Here is a 26,745-nt window from a genome sequence, read left to right as displayed (position 1 = left end):
CAGCATTGGAGAGGACGGGCATCTTGGCACAAAGAAGTGGAGGGAGGGGGGGGGGGGGGGGGGGAAGCATAGGGGCTTGAAAACCTGTGAGATCGGACCTCCTGCGGTCCAAACGAGACGGTCACCTCAAGGACTTTCTGCGAGACGATGACGGAAGCCACCCCCCCCCCTCCTCCCAGCTGTGCGGTTTGGTGGTGACAGTGTCACTCGCCTGCTTTCGCCCCTGTTCTATCCGGTCCATCAACAGGTCCCCGTTGTTACGTTCCTCCTCCAAGTCCATTTCCAGCTGGGTGATCCTGTCCTGGAGAGAGAGATCAAGGTCGCTTGTCATCATAATGATCCCCTTCCACCTCAGACCCAGCCATCTTCAAACAAACTAGAGTGCATTTTTAAATATTAAAAAGGGAGTTTTATCAAAACGTCACCTCCCGCGAGACAGCGAGCCTCCCTCTTATACTTCTGCCTGGTTTCCAGCCTGCCTCTCCCAGCGGGAGTCAGAGCATTACATTCTCTATGGACCTTTTCAGGTTGTCAGCACTGAGCCCCTATAAATGTTTGTGGACTCTTTCCTTTCACCGTGTTTTGGCATCAGCGTGGCTGTCAGTATCGTGTGGGCCGGCTCCTCAGTGAGAACCAGCAAGCCCTCAGCCCTTCCTCACACACTAAAGCAGTGTTTCCCAACCCGGTCTGCAGGGACCCCCCCCCCCCCCCACAGACGGTCCATGTTTTTGCTCCCTCCCAGCTCTATGCCAGACAGTCCTCATTTTTGCTTAGAGCAAAAACGTGCCTGTTTTGGGCGGGAGTCCCCGGGAAAGAGTTTGAGAACACTGAGCTGAAGGATGAGGACTTTGAAGGATTCACAAAGAAGAGGAAGGAGATCCAGCAGGGGTTCAGAGCAGTTACCCCAAACCTGTCACTGACACTTTTAAACAGAACTGTAAAAAAAAATTCAAATGTTAAATCATCTCCACAGGCAATACCTCTGTGATTTTGTTGAAGCGGGGCCGATCTTGTTTGGAGTGTGACACGTTCTCCAGCTCCACCTCCAGGTCAAAGACCTTGAGTTCCAGCTTCTTCTCCCTCAGAACTGCCTCATCTCGCTCCTTCTTACACTGTTTCAGGTCCTCCTCAAGGTGAGACACCTGGATCAGCCCATAGAACAGCAGGGTCACCACTGGCCCATCCTGCCAAGCTGGGCCATTCAACCGGCACAGCCATACAGTCCCTGTCCTTTCAGTTCCACATAATTTCTTGGGAAAAGAGGCAGGGAATTTCTGGCTAGAAAGTAAACAAGTTTCATCACAAAGGATATTTCAAATGGCAAGGACTCATTTCCACAGCAGCGAGGATGTCTGGAGGATGTCTGAACTTTCCAGGCTGGGGCTAACCATGACAGTAACATGAGACAGAAGACTGTTGACCCACAGTCAGCGCAGGACCCATTTAGGCCCCGTCCACCAGCAACATACAAGACCTTCATCTACAGCCTCTCCAGGGTCTAATGTTTCAGAATCTGCAGCACTACCCAAAGCTCAGAAGACGTTGAAAATCTGGGAGCAAAGACTAAACACAGATAGCATAACACATCACTACCTCCACAAATCAGCCTTTTTCCCTACTTGATAAGAGGGCGCGGAGTTTAGAGGAATGTTAGTGGAGGAAATATTACCAGAATCAGTTTCCACACCCCACATTTTTAAAGACAAACTGTACTTACTGTCTATTCCCTATCACAAAAAAAAAAAAACATTCCCAGCATTCCTACATGGGCTGGGGGCTAAAGAAGCACGTTTGTAACGGTGGGAGTGGCCGTTGCCTTGGTAAATGAAGGACATTCCTGGGCAGTGACATCACATGAAGGGCCACACCACTACAACCGCTAAATGACCAGAGACAAAGATGAATTACTGCAAGGAGAATCTGTTCCCCTTTGGCAGCAGAGCACTCCTGCAGTGCTTATCGGCCCACACCCACTGTAAAGGCCGCCCGGCTCGCTCCCCGGCGCTGCTGGGGGAGTCATGGTCCGCGTGTCGCGGAAGAAACATGCGGCCCCATTCCGTGGCCCCCCTGCACCTTTGACCTTTCGCTCTGCTTAGGTCTGCCCACAGAACTCATAGAATAGCCAAGATAAATCACCCCAAATTAGCCTTTTTTTGATTTTGAAGAGCTTTTGTAACCCAGCAGATAACAGGCATAACAGAACCATGACCTGACAGTCCAGCTGGATGTGTGGATCAGGAAGGGGCACCACTGTGGACAAAGGAAGATCTTCCTGGTGGTCCTGCTTGTCTGGCAAACCCCCCCCCCCCATACCTCTTCCTGCAGCTTCCGCGTTGCCATCCGGGAATTCTCCAGCTCCACACCCTCTCCTGCAGCTGCCTTTGCAGTTCTGCGAGTTCTCTGCGATTCTTTTCTTTGTACTCGTCGATCTGCACCTGAAGGTCTTGTGTAGAGGTCTGCGAGGCCTCCACCATATCGCACATCTGGAGGGGATAATAAAACATCTGGCAGCCTTTCTTAGGAGATGCGTTTCACTACATGTACATAACAGATCTCACATCACTGAGGTCGTCCCCCACAAAGCTACCTCCTTCTGCAGCTTCTCCACAGTCCTGTCCAGCAACCTCCTTTCGTCCTCTATCTCGTCCTTGGTCCTCTTGAACTGTTCCTTCTGAATCCTTTCTTCCTTTAACTTCTCATTCAGGTCTTTGTGGTCTTGGGTCAGTTTGGTCAGGTTTCTCTGCAGCACAGGTAGTGGTCGTGGCCCAGTTGGATGTCAGCAAGCACAATGGGTCATCGTCAACAGCAGTGTCAAGGCTAAACTTCACCAGCTAAGCCTCTCTTACTAGGAGCTCCCATAATGGAGACCATCACAAATTAAGTTGGAGTGCACGCTAAAAAGCCTATTATGATTGAACTTCATTATGAAACGTTCCATGTTCTATTTGACCCGATACACTGTGCGGGAAGATTTCAGGAGCATTTCCACCTGAAAGTGATACTTGTAAAGGCATGAACGCAAACACACACATTTAATAAGTTTTTATTCACAGAGAACATTTGTTGTGCTATATTAATATTCAAGTTCCTGTTTGAACCCATTTGTTTTCACTTTACCTCATTCTTTCAGAACACTCAGTCATAAGTGGCCAAACATTATTCATCACACATGCCTGCATAACAGGCTGTGGGAAACACAGCCAGTACTTTGCGAGATACCTGGCTTCAGGCTTCGTGGGCCACTAAAGCTAGAAGTTATAAGCTATTTATGATCATTTCCTTTTTTTACAACATATCTACCACTGTTCATATTTATATTTTACGGCAGAACACTACATACTATTTAGAGACACCATTTAAGCGAACCACATGCCTTCGGCCTGGCAGCACGATACGGGGGGGCGGGGGGGATGCGCAAACTCCACAGCGCAGAGTGGGGGCGTGAAGGGAACCGTAAAGCCTCGCAGCGAGTGTACCATGCTGCGAGTATCGCAGTGAGTACCAGAGGTTCTCAACGTCTGGGCTGCAGTCCAACCCCCCCCCCCCCCCACCACCACCAATGATCAGCGAGTGCTGAAATGTTCCAAATTTTGTTATATTTGTCTTTATCGAAGGTTACAGTTAATTCATTAAAATTCATGAGATGCTGTTCTGTTATTGATAATTGTTCCAGAGCTCTAACTTTGAACAAAAATCTGATGCGGATCTTTGACCCAAAAGTTTGAGAACCCCAGCTGTATACACAAAAAATGAATACGTAACAGTAAATTGACTAATATTACAGAATGATAACAAGCCAATTCTGTTATGGGGGCTGAGGTGAAACTATGGCCTGAAGCATGTGACAGCCACATTCCTAAAGCAGAAGCTTCCAGAAGGAGGGCGGAGTTTCCCTGGCGCTGCGTGGCGAAACCATACCTGCACATCCTCCAGGCGGGTGGTCAGGGCCCTGTTTGCACGCGACATCGCCTCCTCTTGCTCCCGCACCTCAGCCAGGGAATCTCCTAGGAGACTGTTCTCTTTCTGGTTGGACATGTGGGATTAAGTGTAAGCTTCCCATCACCTCTAACGGAATTTCGTCGTCATTGTTTTTTAATTGAGGTGCCATTGCATGGCTGGGTGATCACATGCCCATGCAAGTCGGAGGCTCACCTCTAGGTGGCGCATGTGATCGGTAAGCCTGCCTTCCTGCAGCTTGGACTCGTCGATGATGCGGTTCAGCTTGGCCACCTCATTCTCCAGCTCCTGGACCCTCCGGCGAAGCCTCTCGGTCTCCAGGCTGAGCCTCTCCACGCGGCTCTCCGCCACCCCCTTCGCTGCCTCCACCTCCTGCTTCTCTCGACACACCGAGACATTGTTCTGTCAGCAAAAGGGAGGCAAGTGTTAAAGTGCATCTCCATACCGCTCACACCCCTGCATTTGCAAACACGGCCACACAATGGCACTGCGACGGGAAATGTCCCACTGCAGCGCGCCACCCCGCTCCAGTGAATCACTGCGTTATATAACCAAAACTTCACAGGCCTCATCTCCAGTGTGCATGGACGCATATGCTGCCTTGTTAAAGGCCTATTTAACCAGCAAACTTCACAATTTGCACGCCCGAGGCCCCCTTAACCCCTGAGGAAGAAAAGCCTGACACATGAAGTGAAGAAAATGCAATGAATGCGAGGCAGAACCACTACGATTGTGGCCCGGCCCAGGCAGCACGCCGCTGGCGGCAGGCTGGCGATCGTCTGTGAAAAGCGCCGCACAGCCGGTTTCCACGGGCGGCTCCCACGTCTACGGGCACAGCTAGCACACGTCCTTTCAGCCGGCGCAGCCGGTCAGGTTTCCGCAGCGCCAGGCCATTCCCACTCGTTTAGTGCCCGTCGGCCGTACGCGAGCGAACTGGCTAATGAGCCCGCCCACCGTCGGCGGCACCCCCCTTTTTGTCCGCTCTTGGCCACCCCATGCGGGGGCTCCGTGAATGGGGGAACCGGCGTGGTTCCTTTCTGCCTGGGCCTGGCGACAGAGAGCCAGCATTCCGCCAGCCGGCGAGGGGAGAAAGAGGAACTGGAGGCTTTGAGGAGCCTTCCTGCCGAAATCGACAGGCACACAGTGCGGTTCCCTCTGCTGAGGTTCTCCTGCCGCCACCCCCCCCCCCCCTCGCCGAACCCTGAGAAAGAACCTCTGATAAATGGTTTATGTAACCAACAAATCATTTATTAAAATTACGTGCTGCATTTCAAAGGTGGGTTGCGCAGTTCTCACTATCCACTGGTTCACATGTAACGCCATCCAGTGAATCCGGGAAACACTGGATCGCTAATTACAAGGCGAGTCGTTAGATTTTAACTAGCCCCATCATAAATCATTAGCACTATTTAAATAAATAAAGGAGAATGCTTCGAGAACATATGCAGCCCATGTGCAGTCACCCTGATCCCAGTCAGAGCCGACTGGTCATGTCAGGCCTTTGGATGTGAAGTCACTGAGCATTAGAGAAGACAGATGAATAGAAGCAGACACTGCTGTGAAGCCCCAGCCTGTCTGCAGAGGTCCCTGCCCCCATCTGTGACGGCGCAGTGGGCTGCTCTGCATGGAAGGCCAAGCGACACCGAGCCAGAACACATGGAGCACCACTAGGCATTATGGGAAACGACCGAGACGAAGCCAACAGCCCGACTGTGCCATGAGCTGCAATGATTCTGGACTGTACGCACAACAAAAGACAAGATATAAATCAATTATTAAACTATATTACTCCATTACAATTCTTAAGAACTATTAAGTCTGATCAATAAAAATGTAAGCAGTACTGTTAAAAATGTCAGTTTTTATTTCAGTTTATATATTCTGTGTACGATGTGTGCCCTACAGTAACATTCACAGGGACAGGGGTAGGCTGTGACACCAATCAGAGAAGACGCATACCAAAGATCCCAGCAGGTACTGGTAGACATTCCAGTGCTGTCCATTCATCCATTAGGAAGCTCCACCCCCAAGGCCACACCACCCCCTAATCCTGGGTGCCCATTCATCCACCCCCACGGCATCCAAATTGAATCACAATGACCCCCCCCCCCCACTCCAGGCCAGCATGAACCTCAAACCTTCGGAATCTTAGCTGGACACAAAGGTTTCCTGCTATCATATCAGCATGGTGGCCCGAGATTTTCCGATAGGATAGCCACTGACAGAGTTACAATGTTGCTTAATCCACGGCAATTAAAAAAAAAAGCAATCCCTGCAGAGAGACACGCTAGCAGCACAAGATATGGAAGGAAGTCTGAAAAGGTTCCAATCAAACAAATGACATAAAATTAAATTAAACAAAAGGCCGGACGATTACCTTCCCCGCTGAACGGCATGTGTTCTGAGGGTCCTGGAGATCCAGCGGGACCTCACTGCCGGTCCCTGACTTCACTACCCCAGTGTAACATTAGCCAGGATGGAGACACGACCTCACGACCTTCCCAGGCCCAGCTGTGATAACAGCACCTCCATAGGTCAGGCACACAGCCTGTGCTTTGGCCCCTTACATTTGGTAATGGCAAAAATTAATCGCAGACCTTAACTTTTCATATCCTGGTGTTAGATAAGGTGGTGGTGAAATTTTACGTCATGCCAGGGCTGTTTACATTAGTAACACAGCTTGGAAGGGCATTCGACACTCACTGGGCTTGACGGCACGACGGCGTCGGAGCGAGAAAAGGGGTATGAGTCTCATTTATCCTTAATGTCTGCACAAAGAAGCTGTTCAAGATCTTTGCAAGTCATGCGGTGAAAGCAAATAAAGTGTACTGTACACAAAACCCTACAGACGGCCGCTTGCTGAGCACGGCCAGCATGGAGGTATGCCTTACCACATGCTCCCCCCCCCCCCCCCCCCCAAAGAAAAAGCACGGGCGTGAAACCTACTTGCTACAGGAGTATTAATGGAGAGGTCGTGAAAATTGAAAAGTGCTGTCTGAGAAGATCAGGCACGTCTCCAGCACAGGACGGCCGTAACCCGAAGCCGCCCCTCGCTTAAATATCAGCGAGCCACGACCGCTTAACTTGTTAGGGAAAATAAAGATCTTTGCAGGGATATAACAGTCGGAGTCCAGCTTCCCCCACCCCCCCAAAACGGCTTGATCCAGCTGCAGCTTTAGCAGTAAATCAATTATTCAAGTCACTTAAGTTCATCAGCTCAATTGCTAGTGATATTAGTGGTCTGATCAGGCGGGAGAGGAAGCCAGCAGTGAATCAGAGGTGCTGGGCAACGTGGCAATAAAGGGATGCAATTTTAAAAAGTCACAGTTTGCGGTGGGTGACAGACATGCGGCCGTTTGCCGTGGCTCTCTGGGTTTTTCCCTTATTCTCCGAGCCTCGCTAATTAGTCTGTCATGTGTCTGCTTCCATCAGCAAAGGGCCCCTTGCTAAAATAATAGCCTGCGGGGAGGTAGCTTGCAGAAACGCAGCTTGACGGCCTCGATCACATGGCGAGGAAAAGGCCCAACTGTACTGCAGGTGCGTATCTCACACTGATACTGAAGGACCTCGTCCTGCGTAAGGAGAGCGAACAAGATAGGATCAGATTACGTCTCCAAACTTACTCTCCCAACCAGGCAACCTGGTGACCGAACAAGGGTCCAACAGGAAAAAAACACACACTTTCAATGGGAAAAAAATCTCACCACTTGGCTCTTGACATGTAGGCAAACCAGTGATTAGAAGATCAAACAATCCCTTCTGCAAGAAAGCTTTCACAGAATGTTGGGGGGGGGGGGGGCTACAAAGGACTGTTATGGTCATTCTGAGTTGAATCGAGACCCTGGGCCCCCCACACAGCCCACAGGCAACGGGGGACCTCGGATGGAGCGGCTGCCAGCTCGCTGCAGTGGCCCACTGAGGATCAGAGCTAAGCGGGGGTGAGAGAGACGGGACCACCGAGCCCACCGAGCCCCCCGAGCCTCACCCGCCAGCCATGGAGTCCGCCCGTTTGTCCTTTTTGTCATACACAAAATACACAAGAGAAATAAAAGGCCCTCAATACTGAAGCAGACTCCCTCTCTCTCTCTCTCACACACACACACACACACACACACACACACACACACACACACACACACACACACACACGCAACATGAGAGAGACAAATTTCAGGTAACAAATCTTTTTCACAAAAGGTGACAGAACTAGAAAATGGTGTGAAGATATTCTTAGATCGCTTTCCTGTCTTGCTTCACTGGGGCAGACTGCTGGCAGACGGGAAGCAAGTTCCTGATTGCAACCAGATGAATGCTGCTCTGCTTCTCTCTCATTCCCGCTCCCCCTCTCGGACTCTCCCCCCCCCCCCCCAACTCCCCCTCATCTGGCTTAACACCAAATCAGCACCTCAAACCGTCACCCCAAAAGCCTCAGGCTTCTCGCTGGAGGCACCGAACAGCCTCATATGTGTGGGGGGGGGGGGGGGCAGGGCGTCAGACTGATACGACGACGTGCAACAAGGATGGCAAAGTTCTGTCTGTGGGGTGGGCTGGGCCCCCCCCAAAGAAGTACAGTGAGAGTACCCTCGGGGTTTGCTCCTGGGGTGCGTCAACTAGGTTCACATGGGGCTGCGGACACCTGCACCTCAAAAGCAGCCCACAAACGCCCTGAATCACAGCCGCTTTTGCAGACTGAACAACCATTTTCCCCCCCAACACATATTAAACACATTGGGGGGGGGTGACCTCCTCCCAGAACTCCAACAGAAGTCAGACATGAATAAAAACATCTAGAAAATCTTACACAAAACCTTCTCACTTCCCTACCGCAAATGTCAATCTTCAATTCATCATGCTTTGTGGATTTAAAATTTTTAATCCCTCTTTAACTTGGGGAGGGGGTAACTCCTGCAGAAATAAATAACAGCTCTTATGGAGGAGTTTCACACAGCCCCCATTAACGACCCCCCCCCAACTCTGAGCTTCTCACTTAGCTTCTACCATCACCCCCATTATCATCTCATGAAACAAACCTGTCATTCATCAAGCCTGGCTGACAATTACCAACCTGTCAAAGGAAGCACATGGGCAACAAACACAAGGACCCGCACAAGGGCTCATTAGATTAGTGACGGCCTGCCACTGCAATTAACGGACATAGGGGGCGAATCGGTGCTCCAGTTCCCAGTGTTCTTTTCCACGGGTGGGGGGGAGGGGCGACAGACGACAGCGTCGCTAAGAGACAAAACGGGACAGGAGAATCGCAGCGGGGCATTAAGCAGCGGGGCATTAAGCAGCGGGGCATTAAGCAGCGGGTCGCGCCTCTTCCTGCTGTGAAATCGGTCACCATGCAAACACGGCACCAACCCCACACCACTACTTGGGGGGGGGGATATTCCCAGGGGGCTACTCCAACTTCACATCATGGTGCTGATTAGTATTTACCTCTAAACCTGATATAACGATGTCTAAATTGTTGCATTTCTATTATTCTGCAAGGGCTAATTCTGAGAGTCATTCCACAGAGCAGAAAGATCTGAAACATACTAACAAACACTGATGGATTTTAAGCTTATTAACCCAAGAGCTTTGAGTTTACAGGCTAGCTGTATCCCCTGGATCTGAGAACTGAAAATACTTAAAGTCATGCCCCTAGACCAGGGCGGTGAGCATCGGAAGGGTGAGAAAGTTTTCGCAACAAACCTCATGGCTATGGAGACTTCACACTCTTAACTTGGGAAATAACTCTATGCGAGGCAGACAAAACGTGGAACAAGGCTGATCCAGCAGGAAACCTGTTCCCAACACTGCCTGACAAAACAGGAAGTGCTTAGTGAGCAGGCCGCACAGACCCCCAACACACAGCTGCCGGACACCCAAAGCATGGGAGAGATTCACTCTCCAACAGCCACGCCCAAAATATGTGGGAGGGAGGGAGGGGGGAATAAACCAAGTGGCAGAAGATCCTTAGGAATATTTTTCCTATGACACAAATGTTGTGTGATAATGCTGAAAGTACGCCCTCGGGCCTAGTGTGCGATGCAGCCCACAGCCGTGAAGCGGGACTGACTGTCTTCAGGTATGCCTGGTTACCCTGACTGTCAGAGCGTCGAAAGCACCTGTCGGGGTGCCGAGCTCTGGAAGAGTGGCTGACCAGAAGAGCTAAAGCTTGCCGTCTTCTGAGCCCTCGAACAGACTGTCACAGCACGCTGCCGGCAGCAGGAAATGCTCACGGTCCTACTCACGGTCCTACTCACGGTCCTACTCACGGTCCTACTCACGAGAGAGAAACTGCCCTTGGGTATGATTACCAGGCACACAAATGCATAACCAGCTTTTGTCAGGAATTCAGGAGACACTGCACCCTCAAACAGTGCCCAGTCATACTGTTAAGCATGCTGATGGATTAAGTAACGTCAAGGACCACATCTGAAATGAGGATCATTCAAAATAACTGAACCCAAACATCAGCATGAGAAAAACAAAACAATTAAGAGATCCAATGTCAAAAAGCTACCACCCAGGAGAAGCTTTTGTGTAGAAAAAGAAAAAAAAGAGTCATGGATTTACTCATGAGCTCGTTCCACCAGTCGCCGTACCTGCTTGGCGTCCTCCACGCATGACAGCAGCTTGCGGATTTCCTCTTCGTACTGCTCCCTCAGTGTGTCCACCTCCTTGTCATGCGTAGCCACCTCCTCCTTTAAGGCCCCCTTCAAGGCGGTCAGCTCGCGCTCACGCCGCCGTAGCAGCTCCTCCTGTTCCTCCTTCACCTGCAGCAGCTCCTGGAAGTCCAGCTTCAGCTGCATCATCTCCTGCAGGAAAATTTGTGAGGGGGGGGGGGGGGGGTCAGCTAGGCCAAAGCCACATACATCATCTTCATCAACCACCAGTCCTGCAGACACCACAGTGCAAACTCCCTTATCAAGATCTCCTCTTCTGACTTGTCCCATTTGTTGTTGACAGGCACCAGCAGGTTTCGTTGTGCAGATCAAAGACAGATAAGAATCCCAAGGTTGGCTCTTCCACCACAGCTTACCTCCAAAACGTCCTCCTGTTCCCCGCCTTCACTCTCGCTCCTCTTGGCACCGTCTAACTCATCATGCATCTCCGACAGCTGATCCTGAAGATCCCTGATCTCCGTCTGGTGTTTTTCTTTCTCCATCTTCACCTGGAAGAGCCTTACGAGCCAAGAAGCAACATGAGAACTTTGGGAAGGACCTCCACAAGAGAGCGTATAAACCTCAGCCTGCACCCCAGGCCACAGTAAAGCCAATTACTCCTCCATAGTGGTGCGCAGCTCCTCCTCTGCTTTGGAAAGCAGCTCCTGCAGGCGGGCACACTCCTCCATACTCCTCACAAGCTCCATCCGCAGGTCCCTCATCCCAGTGTTCTCCTGCACCTCCGTCGGACCAGCAGTCTTCTGCAGGACAAAAGCATCATGGTTCCCTCCTAACAAGGTACATCAGGGTCGGTCATTATGGTTCCTCACTTCAAGGAATCTAACTGGTGCTACATAATGGACACCTTATTCCAATGCAAACAGCTTTTCCATTTAACTGCTTTTAAATTTCACTTTCACCGATTTATTAAAAACAAAATGTGTCAAACAATTCAGGTATAGTCTCCTAAAATAAGGGTGTGGAAGCCTGACACTCCTGACCATGAAGCCAGTACCTTAACCACTGACCAAGGCAGGTCAAGCTTTCACGTTATTGTATTTTAAATTTTGGCACACTGGGGGGGGAGGGGGGGGGTCACTGCTTTCCCCCGGTATCTGTGTCACAAACAGAAGGAAACCCCTAGAAGCCATGCAGGAGATGAAGCAGCACGTTACAGAAACAGGACAGTGCACCATCAGAGCCGCCAGCGAGGGGATCAGACGAGAAGCAAAGCGACAGGACACCTTGGTTTCCTCCTCCAGCTGTTTCTTAAGGACTGTCACCTCTTTTTCCAGTTGGTTCTTCTGGTCCTGCAAGGCTTTCACCTCACTGGCTGCTTCAGGAGGCTGTGGAGGGCAAATTACAATCGAGAATCCACTAATTACACACAGCGCCTCCCACGCGTTTCTCACTAACCCGACATTAAGACTTTGGCCTAGATTGTGGTGCCACAAGCTACAAAACCTCTTTAAAACATATTTTGTCTGTTTATAATCCTGTTGAATCCTTGACAGTAATATTTTTATTCTTCCAATGTTACTTTTTACAAACACACAAGGTTCCCCCCCACCACAAACAGAAGTTTTTAACGCAAATGAAAGCCTTCAATGACAAAACACATTCTAGTGCTTACTTTCGTTTGCCTGCAGAGTAAATAGCTCTTTTACTACTTCTGGAAGCTTCCAGGGGAGAAAAAAAAAAAAAAAAGTCTTACATTGTTGTCCCCCTGCACATTCCCTGCAGCCCTTGACTTCAAGGTCTGGATTTTTTCAAAGACCAAGTTGACCTTCCTCTTCGTGGTGTCGTCATTATCTGGGTTCCTAAAAACGGGCAAAGAAAGGCAGCTGTCACAACTGGTTGAACCGGCAAATCTCGGGCGGATCAAGGAGTAATGGCAGGCATAACAAAGACAGCCTTCCATGACCGGAACGACTTAGGGAGGGCGGTACCACGCGCTCCATCACCCTCCTCGTTCATTCACTTAATCGCTTGCTCACTTTTTGCTCACATTTTGATAGGATGAAAGGTGTCTTTGGGGAAAGAGAGATTTAAACTCATGGCCTGCAATAAATCTCACAGCCCATTATTACAATATATAACCAGTATTTTCAGCAATATTTCATTACTAGCACATGAGTAACCAATGAAGGTAAAAAGCCCGGAGCTCTGTGTCGGCTCGGGTATTAGGTTTCACTTCTTGTCGTCTTTCCATCATGGCGTTACACTCATAATTAAAGCGCGGCTCCGCCACACGGCCGCGTTCAGCCCCGGGGCTCAGAAGAACAATGCTTTCTGTGTGGATTAGTCACGACAGGCAGGAGTGATTCCACCAAAAATGGGGCAGAAAACAATTTACATGTATTAAAAACGAAAATGCGCTCTTAAGATACACTGACATTACATGCCTTAATTAAAATTCTATGGGATAGAATTTTATCCCAATATTTATGACAACCAGCTCCGCGTTCCCGTTTCCTTCCTCTTAACTTGCCATGCATTGAGATTGGGCTCCAACCAAGTAACAGCCTCGGGATTATGGCCTTGCTTACCAGCCCCCCTCCCCATGACCCAGAATGCACTGGTCCACAGCTAAGTATGCTCTATAACAGCCCCCTCCCCATGACCCAGAATTCACTGATCCATATCTAGATTTCTCCCATCACAGTCTTCCCCCTATTGTCTTAATCAGATCAGCTGTGATGCTGACTTTCCACACTGGGGGGGCGTTGGGTGGAACAGGAGAGCCTGAATGCTACAATTCTTGAGAAACAAAAGAAAAAAGAAAAAAAAACACACACTACTCCGGCCTGCATGCAATTACAACGACGTGGGATTTTTCCATGTTTCTTTATGGAGGTCTACAGAGCAGAGGGAGGCCAGGAGGTAAGATTTCAAAATAGGCACGGAGGAGTTCAGGCCCTGGACATCTGTGGAAAGCACTTGAGCAACCAGAGCTCTGGTGCAACGTGGAGGAGCACAAATCATACACAGGCTGACCGATGAGAAACATCTACAGCTCACACAGGACCCTGGAAAGGAATGCTGTAAACCAAGCAGGGGCAATGTTTGCACACAAAAAGCTCTCAGTCAAGCGAGCCTGAAATGTGGCATGAGTTTGTTCCTCCACTGTTTGTTCACGGTTCCACCCATCAATCATAACGTGTAGTTAACAGTCTCCGAATTGCCTGTAGAGTATGTGGGTGTGTGCGCGCAATGCGCCGTCACCCCCCCCGGGCGTCTCGTGAGCTTTCCGGGATGAGCTCCCCCCCCCCTCCAGGAACCCATGCTGGATGAGCAATTACGAAAAGAGCAGCGTTCACGAGATATCAGCGACTTGGGAATACGCCAAAGGCGATGGCCACCACGGCGATCCAGGCCCCAGCCTGCTTACCCATCCTTCAGGTAATTGAATAATATCTGTTTCGCCGTCTCTTCGTTGGTTTGCTGCGAAAGCGTCTGCTGATCTTTCAGCAGATCAGGAGTCACCTGCAGAAAGACAAGCAGCCAATGACGATGGCTTCTCTTAGGCCCCATTTATGATTAACTGCTCACTGCATGACGTCTCATCTTACCCCTTAGAAATGGATAATTTAGTGAACTTGATACATTCCGAACGTTGTTTATTTGAACTAACACACACTAATTGCAATCCTCCATAAAACCTCATGAATAATTATGCATTATTTATTAATGTAATGTAAATAGTCTTGTGCCGCTTAACAACGGGGAACATCATAGTGTACTTACGCAAACCTAGGTGGTATAGGCTACTAGGCACCTAGGCTATATGGGATAGCCTAAATAATGATAAAAATTAATAACTTATTTATGTATTTATCAAGTATTATGTACTGTACATTATTCAGCTCCGCTATAACCTCACGAGCGTTTGTGTGGTCCATCGCTGACCGAAACGCCGTTATGTGGCGCATAACCGTAAACGCCTCCCATCGATAACATTTACCGGATTGTCCGCGTCGTTCTTCTTGGAGCTGCTAATCATGGACACGGCCGGGGAGGCCGCCGCCATGCCTGTTAAGACTTTGAAAGACCGTATGGATTTCGGCTCGTCTCCTCCCTTTGACTCCAGCGGCAGTGTGGAAGACCTGCTCACTGCAGTCCTGCAGCCCAGGGCGGAGCTCGCACTGTGGAGCGCAGTGCCCTGCGGGGAGCCTGGAGCACTTCTGCCCCGAGCCACAGCGCTTGCGCCATCCTTGCCCCTAGGGGGCGATGTGGGACCGCTGAAGTCTTGGGCCAGAGCCCCCTTGAGCTGCCGCAGCTGTGAGGGCCGGAGCACATGCTCGGTGGACCGGCCCTGGTTCTTGCTGAACTCCTCCAGGTAATCGGTGTCCCCTCTGATACCGAAGGGAAAGGCACTGTCCACGCTGCGGGACCGCTTACGCTCCTCGGGGTTAATACGATTTCGCCGCCCCGCCCGGCCCCTGCGTTGGAGGCCTTCCTTGCCATCAAACTTGTCAATTAGCTCTTCCACCGCCTTGATGGAGCCCGTGTCGATGTCACGGCCCGTGCCCGGCATGAATGGGATGTACCGTCGGTTCTGGTGACGATTGATGGGGTCTGAGCCCAGGGATTCCAGTGGGTCTCCAAGGAGAGGCCTAGAAGTGGAGGAGGGAGATGAGGAAGAGTGGCTGGAATGTTGGGATTGCAGCACGGGACCGCTGGAGTCGTGCCGGCGAAGCAGCAGGACGTCCGGCTTTCGGCGACTGCGCTCCAGGCTTGAGCCGGTACTGGTGCTGGCCGGCGGCGCCACTCTGGCCTGCTGACCCGCATCAGGGGCAGATGGGGCCAGGGCGGCAGCTTCAGTTTGTGGCTTCTGTTGATCCTGAGAGGTGGGCTGGACCGGCTTCTGGGGCTTTGCCTGTTGATGAGGGGGGGACTGGACCTGTGTCTCAAGTTGCGGTTTCTGCTGAACTTGGGCCTCGGGCCGGACCGGCTGTCGGGACTGGGGCGTTGGTTCTGGTAAGAGCATCTCCTGGGTCTCAGGCTGAACCTGGAATGCAGGCCTGTCTGGTGACGGCGCATGTCGCCGAGGGAGGGACTGGACCTGTGCCTCGGACTGCTGTGGGAACCGGTCCTGGTACACTGGTGTGGCAGAGGTACCGGGCTTATCCAAGCTGGGGGACATGCCGCGAGTGAGTTGTGAGCAAGGGAGACTCCCAGTTTCGGATAGGGAAGCGGGTCGGGGCGTCAGAACAGGAAGATCCTCCAGGTTTAGACTGTTGTTCTCAGGGTCGTACGGCCGGAGCAGCTCTGGGTGTCTCTGGAAGTTCAGCAGGGTGGATGGCTTCTTCTGTGACTCCTGGAACTCAGTCACCCCATTGTGGGACCCAGCAAAAAGCATCTGCTTGTGTGACCTGTACTCCACAAGAGAGTCATCTGGGTGCTGCTCCCAGGGAGGGGTGTATCTGTCCTGGCCGTACTGCTCGGCAGGGTCCCCGTCGGCGCTGTGCCCATTGCTCTCGAGTTCCTTACAGGGCGAAGGCTCCCGCTCCCGGTTGTTGAGCACCACGTACGGGTGCCCGCCGATGCCCTGCACGCGGATGCTGAGGCCATATCTCCCAGGTCCGCTGCTCACGGGTCTGCTTGGGCACTCGTGTGCCAGGTAGGCCGGAGGTAAGCTGCCACCAGAAATGCCGCCGACTCGATAAGACTCCATCTCCATCAAAAAAAAAAAAAAATTATAAAAAATCCCCGTCACTGGATGGAAGATTCACAGCTGCAAACAAGTACAGGAGCTGGTTACTGACAGAAACGAGACTTTTTTTTAACATTTTGAAATATTACAAATGAACAGTCATGTGAGACACTGAACTACAGACTTTAGTATATTTAAGTACAAGAAGCATGTCACTTCAAAATACAGAATAAGCCACAAAAAAAATCAAGCTACCACCAACTTAGAGAGAGGTAAGGATGCACTGATTACAGCGCATTGCTGCCCCCACCACACGATAAACCACCTCAGGGATGAGAACCCGAGTGCAACCATGTCGCAGGTGATACCTCAGCACCACACTAGTACAAATGGACCAGTGGGAATTTCCACTGGTGGCTGGAGTGCCAATCCTGCCACCAACCCTCAGATTTCCTCATAAGTTGGAGGACCTGCTTACAGAACTGGATGTAGATTGACGTCATACCCAGAACAAAGCAATTGTAGGTTAAGGGTCTTACTGAAGGGTCCAATTGAGTAGGATGACTCCTGGCATTCACAGGATTCAAACCAGCAACCTTCTGATTACTGGCACAGATCCCTACCCTCAGAGCCACTACACCACCCACCAACTTAACCAAGAGAAAAAAAAAAAAAGAGCCGCCGCATTTATAGAGAAAAAAACAGCAACAACTAGCAAAACAGTAAACAATACTTGGGGCAATTTAAAATGTTGTGGCTAAAAGGAAAGACTAGTGCATATACAAATTTTATCCACGATCGCCATCGCTGCATCTCAAGGCGATTCCTGTAACCAATTCATACCGACAAGTGCTCTGAGGTTAAGCAGCTCAATCAGAGGCGGCACTACGCCCGCATGCATCCTGATATTTCATCCAGACACAGCTGGTAAGATGTTCCGTTTTCCTTAATTACTACTTATCACATGTGCACTCGTGAAAAGTATCAAATGTGTGTCAAGTCCCACTGTCAAGATGGATTACCAGAGGAAAAGGGGTTGCCATGGTTACGGACACCGACCCAAAAGGCGTCCCGAATGGGGCTTTGCCAGATCACTCTTGAACAAGGTACCTTTCTGAATTTCACCCCAAATTAAACTGCCAGAAAACAAGGCAGCTATGGTTAGAGTCGCTGAAATGACAGAGCCAATCTGAAGAGCAGTCATTACCGAAAGCCACTCATAAAACACACACTGTTGGGGTTTTTTTTTTTTTTTTTTTAATTAGCCCCAGTAGGCTACCCAGCTAACACATCAAGAAACCATCAAACACAATCGTCTGGAGACACACTCCCAGGGGACTTCACATGTCCATCAAACATCTTCAACAAGCTGAATAGAGGGACTGTTATTCAGCCATCTGCACTCTATACACACTGGAATTCATATTTAAGAAGAGCCCTATCCGGCCAAGTGCAAGATACAAAGATAAATAAAAAAATACAAATACTGAACAGACGCAATGAGTTGCCTTCCAGGATAAATGAAACAATATAATAAAAAGTGGAATAGTACAGGGTGTCTATAGATAAAATATCTTGCTGTATTTACAGTGGGACTGTGGGCTCCACAAAACGTCACTGTTTATTGGTGCACATCATGTATGAAAGAGAGAGCAGGGAATGAGCAACTTCATAAAAGTTTGCATAAGAGTCCACAAATTGGGGATCTGTGGTAACCTAACATTGTGGAAAAACTCAATTTCAGTCCCAAGTAACATGCTTTAAGTAACAAGATTTTTTTTTTTCTTTATTCAAGAACTCTCTTTCAGAAAGACCAGGTAAATACCAAGCGATCAGAATTCAGGGGCCATTCTCCAAATCAGAGTTCAGTTATCTGTTCAATCAATCCTAATTAAGAGGCAGGTTGGGACACAAGCCAGCAGAGAGATGGGACAGGGGCAAAGCCTGGTGACACGTCTCACTGGAGGTCAAAGGTCAATGGAGCAAGAATAAGGCGGCCGGCTCATTCTTTGGGGTATACATGACAGGGGGAAGGTACAGTACTAGTGCGCTCCATTTTGGAAAGACTGCAGAAACAACCATATATCCAGTTACAGTCTATTTTAGGCACCTACACCTGAAACAATGTAAAAATATATACAGTCAAACAATAAGAATATACAAAGAACAGGAGGATCTGTATTTAATACTTCCTTCTCCAAGTTGTCTGGCACATCTGGCTGTTATATGGAAAAAACACAATTACTGGCACCGTTTACTTTATTCTTGCACAGCTCCATGCAGTGATTTACAACACAGTTATAAAATGTTTGTGCGAGGCAACCAAAATGCTATAAGTTTGGTTTTGATTATTACCGCATCAAGATTTGCCGAACACTAAGGATCACTTACAAGCAGAGCACGTCAGACAATGATAATCAGGGCCAGAGGAGTACGTCAAAATACAGTATGAACTACTACTTCATATATTCTTTTTGGCAGAGAGACGCAAAACTTCAAGCTGTTGGCCACTTGTGTGACATTTGATCTTCACACATTTCCGGTTGTTACTAGATTGCTGTGGACATGCCTGGGGGTCACAATTAAAAATGCACAAAACAAGCTGCACATGAGCCATTCTGGTATGGAAATAAGCAGACCATGCGAAGCAATTGCTTCCTAGCACTAAACAAAGTAAGGAACAAAACTAATACTATCAAGCAGGAGGCTCAGTGTGCAGTCAGGGGCTGCTGGGGGGAACCAACAGGATCTTCAGAAGTGCTGAAATCCAGCCCTGAACTACCTAGAACCTAAACCCTAAACCCATGTTTGTAATCCACCTGTTGTAATCAGATATTCAGATCCTACAAGTTGAAGTTCCAGTATCACCCCACCACAAGAATCTGAATCTCAGTATGCCAGGTTTTGGTATGTACTCGATTGATTGGGGTTCATCTGAGAAAGGGAGTTATTTAAGCTCAAAAAACAAACAGGAGGTCTGAACAATGCATCTCAGACAATTAGACCCCATGCAACTTGAGACAATGGGGTGTTAATCAGTGGTCTCCTTTCAGGGCTACGGATAACAACATGCCATGTCTGTCCAAACAGTTAAGATACAAAACTCATCGCTCTATCACCATTGCACCGAAAGCAAATGTGAAAATGGAAACAGGCAAGGTTACATTCCAACTGGATGCCACAGCCAAAGGGCGGGGAGATAAATCCCAAGTTAAAATGTACCGTACATCGAAGTGCAAAACAGATGCGACCAGATACACAAACCCGTGGAAGTGATTTGAGGTGAACTCTTGCACCGGGACGGACACGATCCAAAACAGCCTTGTTACAAATGTTCCAAACTGTCCCGTTTTATTTTTCTTCTTATCTTGCAATAATCGCTCCATTTAGACGCCCTGGTAACGACAACAATACTCTGGGGAACATCAGACTTTCCAGTGCTCAGGGAAGGAAAGAGAACAATGTGGGCGAGTTAAACAGCTGCATCGCCTTATCCAGAGGAAGGCTGGTTCGGCATCGAAAAAATAAAGGATGACAACAATAGCTGATCCAAGCCCACGGAACACGTGTATTTCCAGGGCACCATGCCGTGCACCGAGGTGTTAACGCAGCTCTTTTCCGCTCATTGTCCGAAAGACTAGGAGACGCCTCTCCCGGTCCTCCTGTCCGGGTAATCGAGCCAAAAGTGGCCAAATTCAGGTTGCATGAAAAAGTATTTAGATAATCAAAGAAAGTACCACTATCTGACCTATGCGTTTACCCGACTCATAAAGCAGAATTGTGGTGAAGGCGGAGCAGCCTTCAGCAAAATGCGCCTCTCAACAGCTGATAAAAGCTGATAATGTACAGAAAAAAAATGTGAATTACGGATAAAGCAAAGAATGTGACAACGAGGAGAAATTAGAGATCAACAGCTTTCAATTCCTATTTAGGCGTTTACGTTAAATTAAAGTCGACAAAGAGCCTTAAGAAAAACGATTTCATCAAAATGCTCGGCGACAAAACTTTAAGTCACTTTCGATCTATGACTCGCACCATAGTTATTAGCAAATTACTTAAAACGTCCATTTTCCCCAAAAACAAGCTCCGTTTGTTTCAGAGTCTTGGGAAATGTTCACGACGCACACAATCTGATAAGTAATTCAGAAAGAAAGCAATATCGCGGCTGCTGTTTATTAGATTGCAACACTTTATATTAAATATTAAGCACTAATGACTGAGTAATAGTATGAAATGTGGTTTTAAAAAGATATTTCCGGGCATAATAGCTTCAGGTTAACTCGCCCAAGACGATGGTCGGTGTTGGTTGCTATATTTACTAATAAGAGCGCCACAGCTACTGGAGATACGTAACTTCGGCAAATTAAATCTGGGTCAAGGTGATTAAAAAACAGTTAGATAAGATCAGCAAACGGCGACTATCACAATTATGTCGGTAATTTTGCAACAGTTAGCAAGTTAGCTTTAATGGTGTTGCTGGAGATGCAACATGTGCTTCCAGTACCCAAACCAGTTTCAGCATTCCTGTTTAAAAGTAGGTGACACAAGTAACTAGAAAGGCGAACATCACGTTTCTTTTGCACTGGTGAACTACGGTGGAAGAACCCCAGCTAAAAACCATCCGCATCGTTCCCACGCCGTGCTTATTCCAGCACTTAAGAGACAAACTAAATACTTACCAGTAAATGACTTAACACGCAGCAATCCGGATTGCCTTAAGTCTCAGCGGAAAGTCTGAAGTTTTAAACAAAGTGCCATCCTTGTAGAAGATAACCAAAACCACTTGTTACAACTGCCTGGCTAGGCAAATCAACTCCAACAAGCCCGAAGGAGAAGTGGATCCCGCCCCCCGCCGAAGCCCGTCTCGCCTTTAAATCCACCCTTTCTAGTCCATAACTAGCAGGAAACTTCGGTGTAGCTTGTGTGCGCTGATCTGATCCAGGAACAGTTGTCTTCAACTTAAACCATCTAAGTAGTTAAAGGTGAAAGAGGGAAGGTTCGAGTCAGAAAGTCACATAAACACCCTAAAGCACTTTTCACGGATCTCCATAAGGTAGCAATATTTTCTGCGTTAACTTTTGAAATACAGAATGTCACCGGGATAAGCAGTTGGAAGATGGATGGAAATACCGTGGTTGCCAAAAATGACAACGATATGTAACTCATTAAGGAATTATTCTTGTTATCCATGATACTTTTTGCAACAATTCATCTCTGTGACAAAACTTTTAGTACGAGGTTGACAACCTGAAAGAAAATGCGTACCCTTTAAACCTTTCATCTTTCTTTACAATTTTGCTGGAGTTATGCCTTTTTACACAGCCATAATAAGTAACAAACAGAAGAGGTACATCTTGAATACGTGCAGTGTACATTTTAGCTTGGTTGAGTCTGAAGTTCAGTAAAAAGTTCTATAGCTCCATCTAGTGCTCATTTACATTTATGCAATACGGCGGACATTAATGCGTTTAAATCTCAAATAGTCAGACTGCATTCCGCTAGTAACAACCATTAAACAATTAGAGAGTGGCAAATAACGTAAAATGTCCATCACAGCCCTTCTTGTATAACAATTTAACGGAAATTGCTCAGAATGTAACGACAATCTGCAATACGTTTCCACATTTAATTCTTTATCTTCCTCGAATGCTAATTAATTTAGAAAAAAACGCTTTTACTTCATAAATCATAACCACGAATGCGCATATCATTCCAGTTTTCAAAATATAAAAGTGCTTCAATGTGACATTCGATTACAAGAACAACAACGTTGTTTTTCCATTATCAGCTTAGAAAATAAATCATATTAAAATAGTAATTTCAAGGATTTGCCAATCATTTATTTCTCACTACTGAGACACAGAAATATATGCACTTAATGTCAAGGCTAGCTGCCCCTACTTTAGCTGTGTTTTGACTCACTGACTTCATTTGTTTCAATCGGTGTGAGAAAAGTATAAATCGCTACAGACTTTAATCCGAACTGCCGAACACGGTATAGAGTTACAGGGGAACACAAAGGGCCACTGTCTAGTACCGAACTGCTGCAGCTGGTCCAGGGCGCATGCGCAGTAGACTGTTTTTTGCTGCTGGACCGTGTCCGTCAAAGAAATGCGCTGGTTCACCATAAGTGCTTCCCAGTGTCTCTAGATGTTCTTAGTAATGGCACTGAAAGAGAGTAATCGTGACAGGGCTTCATAGAAAACACGAATTATGCTCTATAAATGAATCTCCTTTAGTGTGCCATAACACTGAGACCGTTTTTTTTTTCACTGTTTCTCTCAGTCGTTGTATGAATTCTCGTATAACAATGTCAAACAATATAATCTGTACATGCGCTTCCAAGCAAACCAAAAGGTAAATTTAAAAAGGATGCATATCTAAACTTTCCGGGTATTATTATTATTATTATTATTATTGTGTGATATTATTATTATTGTGTGGTGGTTCCCATGCTGACTAGCCGCTCCTCCATATACAATTTTACTTCTAGTGATCGAAGTATCACGCAGATCTGTAGTTGAAAAAATATAAATGATGCATTTCTTTGGAGCATTAACAATCAGTATTTTGTGGTATAAAAAGGGAACTAGTTTTTATTATTGTTTTCAGTACTGAACGTGGACGATTGGTATGACGCTACAGACAACAGGAATCACTGGAAGCCAGAACCATTCCGTCAACAGGCCCCCTAGCGGTTAAATGTGGACGCCTCGCAGTGCTGGGTTCCAACACGGTGGTCCCACGCTTAAACGAAACACGCTCATTTCCCACTCCTATAACTGACCGTGACTAACTCTCCACAGCATTCCTGGGGGGTATTCCAGAAAGCAGGTTATGTGACATACCCGGGTAAGTTTAAGGGTAAGTTAGTGGATAACCTCAACTTTCGGTTCCAAAAACGGAGGTTAACTTTCTGGGTATGTACGTAACCATAGCAGCTTACTCCCTGAAGATAACCTGCTCAGTAGCAGGTTATGTTCCAGGGTAAGTTTGTTGCAGAAGGTTACTGAGCATGGCGTGCCCTTTTGATGACGATCCTGTGAACGTGGAGGCATAAATTATACAAGGTTTTTTTCGCCGGGAGAGAGTTATAAGACCGCGTATTGATGTCTTGTCATTTCCTAATGATTATTTGAAAAAGCGTTATCAGTTTTCAAAAGAATCGTTCATTTACTTAACATCTCTTGAAACCGCATATTGCAAATGTCACAAACCCAAACCGCGGGTCTGCGCTTAGCACAGAAAACATTCTGTGCATAGCACTTCGGTTTTTTGCGTCAGGGCATTTTTTGTACAATATGGGCGACGCAGAGCATATAGGAAAGGCAACTGTGTGTAGAGCCGTTCGCACAGTATGTCTGGTACTTAACGCTTCTTACACACGTTTGTACAGTTCCCTGTCCATAAAGCTCTGCGTGTTATTAAAGAGGAATTCCACAGAGTGGTAGGTTTGTCCTTTGTAGTAAAATCTATGATGCATATTTAATATATAGTCATACTATTTATATCTATAGCCTACATGTATTCATCCTGCACACACACACTTGATGCTTCCCTATATGACTTTCTATTTCAGGGTTTCCAAATGTAATTTGGAATACATGTAATACATGTATAGTGACAATAAAAGGCATTCATTCATTCATTCATTCATTCATTCATAATTGGGTGCATTGATGGCACCTACATTCCTATTAAAGCTCCTTCAATAAATGAGGGAGACTATGTTAATAGATAGATAGATAGATAGATAGATAGATAGATAGATAGATGTCTTTATTGTCACTATACAAGTACAGCGAGATAGCGGAGGAAATCTAGTCATAGTATCAATGTGCAGGTAACTTGATTTTGTATCCTTAATTTTTTGCCTTGTTAAAATCATCAAACTCATTACTTTTTCCACTAACTATAGGTAATCAATTATCGTGTAATCAATTACCTTTTTGCAGAATGTTTTTGTGTTTCATTTTGACTTGGCTCAAAGTTCTTCTGTCTCCAGAAGGATTACACCTTATTAAATAAGAAACCATATATTCCTAGTCGATACACATTGTTATTTTAACCTAAAGAAATGAATGGCAGGAAAAGTAAATGCTTTCATAGCGATTTAACAGTAAAAAGGATGCGGAAGGGTTATGTGTTTAATTATTTTGCATTATAATAAAAGGGGAGGCGATGTCAAATTTGCAATTTAATACACACGCATTTACTCTGTCCGTTATTTTTTGCCAAGCCAACTCTTTCTTTAGCCGATGCAGCCGTATTGCTTTTTTTCATTATTATTGGCTTGAATTCCTCATATGCGTGCATTAAAACTTCCAACTCCGCCTCTGTGAAGTATGCCGCTCTCTTTTTTTCACTTTGATTTTCCATTTTGACTCATGAAATCGGCGATCAATTGAAAGCGTCTTTATGTATGCACGGTGCACGCGCATTAACTCTGGGTAACCAATAGGAGGTTGATTGAACTTACTCTTCTCAGGTGTTTTGGAACCGACATACTCATGGTATGCGGGTTTGGGGTATATCAACCCAGAGGTTAAGATTTACCAAATGGTAAGTTAACCAAGCTTTCTGGAATACCCCCCTGGAGTCCAGCAGGAACATTTATTTACACGGCTGCATGGATCTGCTATTAAGGTCCTCTAGGCATTACAAAAACATCACAGACACTATGGGAAATGGTGAAAATTATCCGTTAGGAAGCAGCTGGACTGAAACAGAACTACATCATTGCGAATGTTGATTTTAAGGACACTAGGTCACTCATCAGGCATTTCAGAGGGATTCGTTTATTGCATTCCTTGTGAGAAGTGCAATGAACTTTACATCCAAAAGAAAAAGGGATCTTCAATGATAGCTTCATGAGAACACCTCTGTACAATCGCGACAATGGAATATCCAGTTCCAGTAGCCAGATATTTTAACTGTGATGGATACAACAATTGATAACATTGTGAGCTGTTGCTATAGAACCGATGTTTTGAGAAAACAAAAATGACTATCGACTCATCTGCGGGGCAAAAATTTAATGACTTAATGGAATGTGTATTGCGTGAAGAACTGGCCTTTCTGTGAATACAAATCTGTTTGCTATAGTTCAGCTTTGGTAGCTCTCATAAATGCTGTTTATATAAATGTTAATGAAAACCTAACCTAATCAGAAACATATTTTATCTGTGTTGTGTATGAATTATATTTATATAGATAGTTCAGCCCAGGTATGTGTTTCAGGAAAGTTTTGACAGGAGTTGACATACAAATGGGTACCAGCTCAACAGGTATTTTAGAAAGATGACATGCTGATGTCATTGTGCTACACTCTAGCCATAGACGTCACACCCATCAAATAATTATCCCAATTTACACCTCTCGCTGAGAACTGGACAGGACTGGCTGGAACTCCTACTCACACACACAGCCCTGATAACACTGTGCAGATGTTTTGAGTCTTCTGAGCTCTGGGACATGCTCTGCGATTTAGATTTGTCTTTTAATTGCAGTAACAGGGCTAATGTCACCGAGGAGGAATGTGCAGAGCGTTCATTGTGAGAAACAGAGGAATTCAGCTATACAGCACAAAGGGCATTTTCTCATGGCTCATTTTGACTGTGCGCAGGTTTCCATTCATTTTGACTCAGAAATGCTGGAAAGGTTGAGTCTAATCATCTTACCATTTATATATCTCTTCATTTTTAATTTTGTTTATAGCAAGGAGATTACTCGGGCTTATATTATGCATTGTTGCTTTCCTAATTATGAACGAAGATTATTTTGGTTCAGGATGTCCTCGTAATCTAGAGTAATTAGATACTTTTACTATAAACTCACTCTCCATGACAACTGAACTAGATTTTATCATCGTGAGGGAGAACAAACATTTTTAAGCCTGTCATTTTGGTTAAGCAGTAGTTGAGCAATTGTTGATTAATAGTAATTAGACCCATTATAGCAAACAAAAGATTGTGTATTTTGACATCATTATAAAATCAGTGCAACAAATGATTTGACTGCTTGTGAAATTAGCTGTGGCTCTTTGTAGAAAATGCTGTCATTTTCCCTCTCTGTGTAATCAATTACCCCAGTGTACCAGAGAGCTGAGGGAGGTGAACATATCCATTTGTCCAGTGAAGAGTTTCGCCCAGGACTGGTAATTACAGGAGCCCTTTCAGAACTAAGGGACCCCTGGTCGCTGTCACTGTGGGATATGCAGACATTTTCTAATCATACATACCTCGTGTGATTCGCAATGATAAACATCTGGAAAAAACAGGTCTCAAGCATAGAATAATGTTCCATAGTATATTTATGATGGGGGATGGATATGACTGTTGGCTTGAGAAGCATGTAACATGTGACAGTGTGGCAGTCACGAGTCAACCAAACACAGAGGCACAGAAACAACATCATTCTGGAGAAAGACAGATGGCGGATAACATAAGAAAGGAACGAAAAGAAATGCTCATACAG

At 46.8% G+C, this 26,745-nt stretch overlaps 1 protein-coding gene across 1 annotated transcript in view; it reads right to left on the bottom strand.

The window, feature by feature from the left end:
* Positions 1-21,140, bottom strand: part of cgnl1 (cingulin-like 1) — a 24,844-nt gene extending 3,704 nt beyond the window's left edge. The window contains 15 exon segments of the mRNA XM_023813991.2: positions 212-301; positions 981-1,142; positions 2,314-2,366; positions 2,369-2,483; positions 2,588-2,740; positions 3,919-4,023; positions 4,153-4,359; positions 10,554-10,766; positions 10,991-11,132; positions 11,232-11,374; positions 11,858-11,959; positions 12,328-12,433; positions 14,005-14,099; positions 14,578-16,350; positions 20,949-21,140. Of these exon segments, the coding sequence (XP_023669759.2) occupies positions 212-301; positions 981-1,142; positions 2,314-2,366; positions 2,369-2,483; positions 2,588-2,740; positions 3,919-4,023; positions 4,153-4,359; positions 10,554-10,766; positions 10,991-11,132; positions 11,232-11,374; positions 11,858-11,959; positions 12,328-12,433; positions 14,005-14,099; positions 14,578-16,296 (3,405 nt within the window). The 5' untranslated portion in view covers positions 16,297-16,350; positions 20,949-21,140.
* Between the last annotated feature and the right edge of the window lie 5,605 nt (positions 21,141-26,745).

The sequence above is a fragment of the Paramormyrops kingsleyae genome, chromosome 11, assembly GCF_048594095.1.
Source record: "Paramormyrops kingsleyae isolate MSU_618 chromosome 11, PKINGS_0.4, whole genome shotgun sequence".
In the NCBI taxonomy this organism is placed as follows: domain Eukaryota; kingdom Metazoa; phylum Chordata; class Actinopteri; order Osteoglossiformes; family Mormyridae; genus Paramormyrops; species Paramormyrops kingsleyae.
Note: the sequence above shows the minus strand (reverse complement) of the source record. Positions and strands in the feature narration are given on the sequence as shown.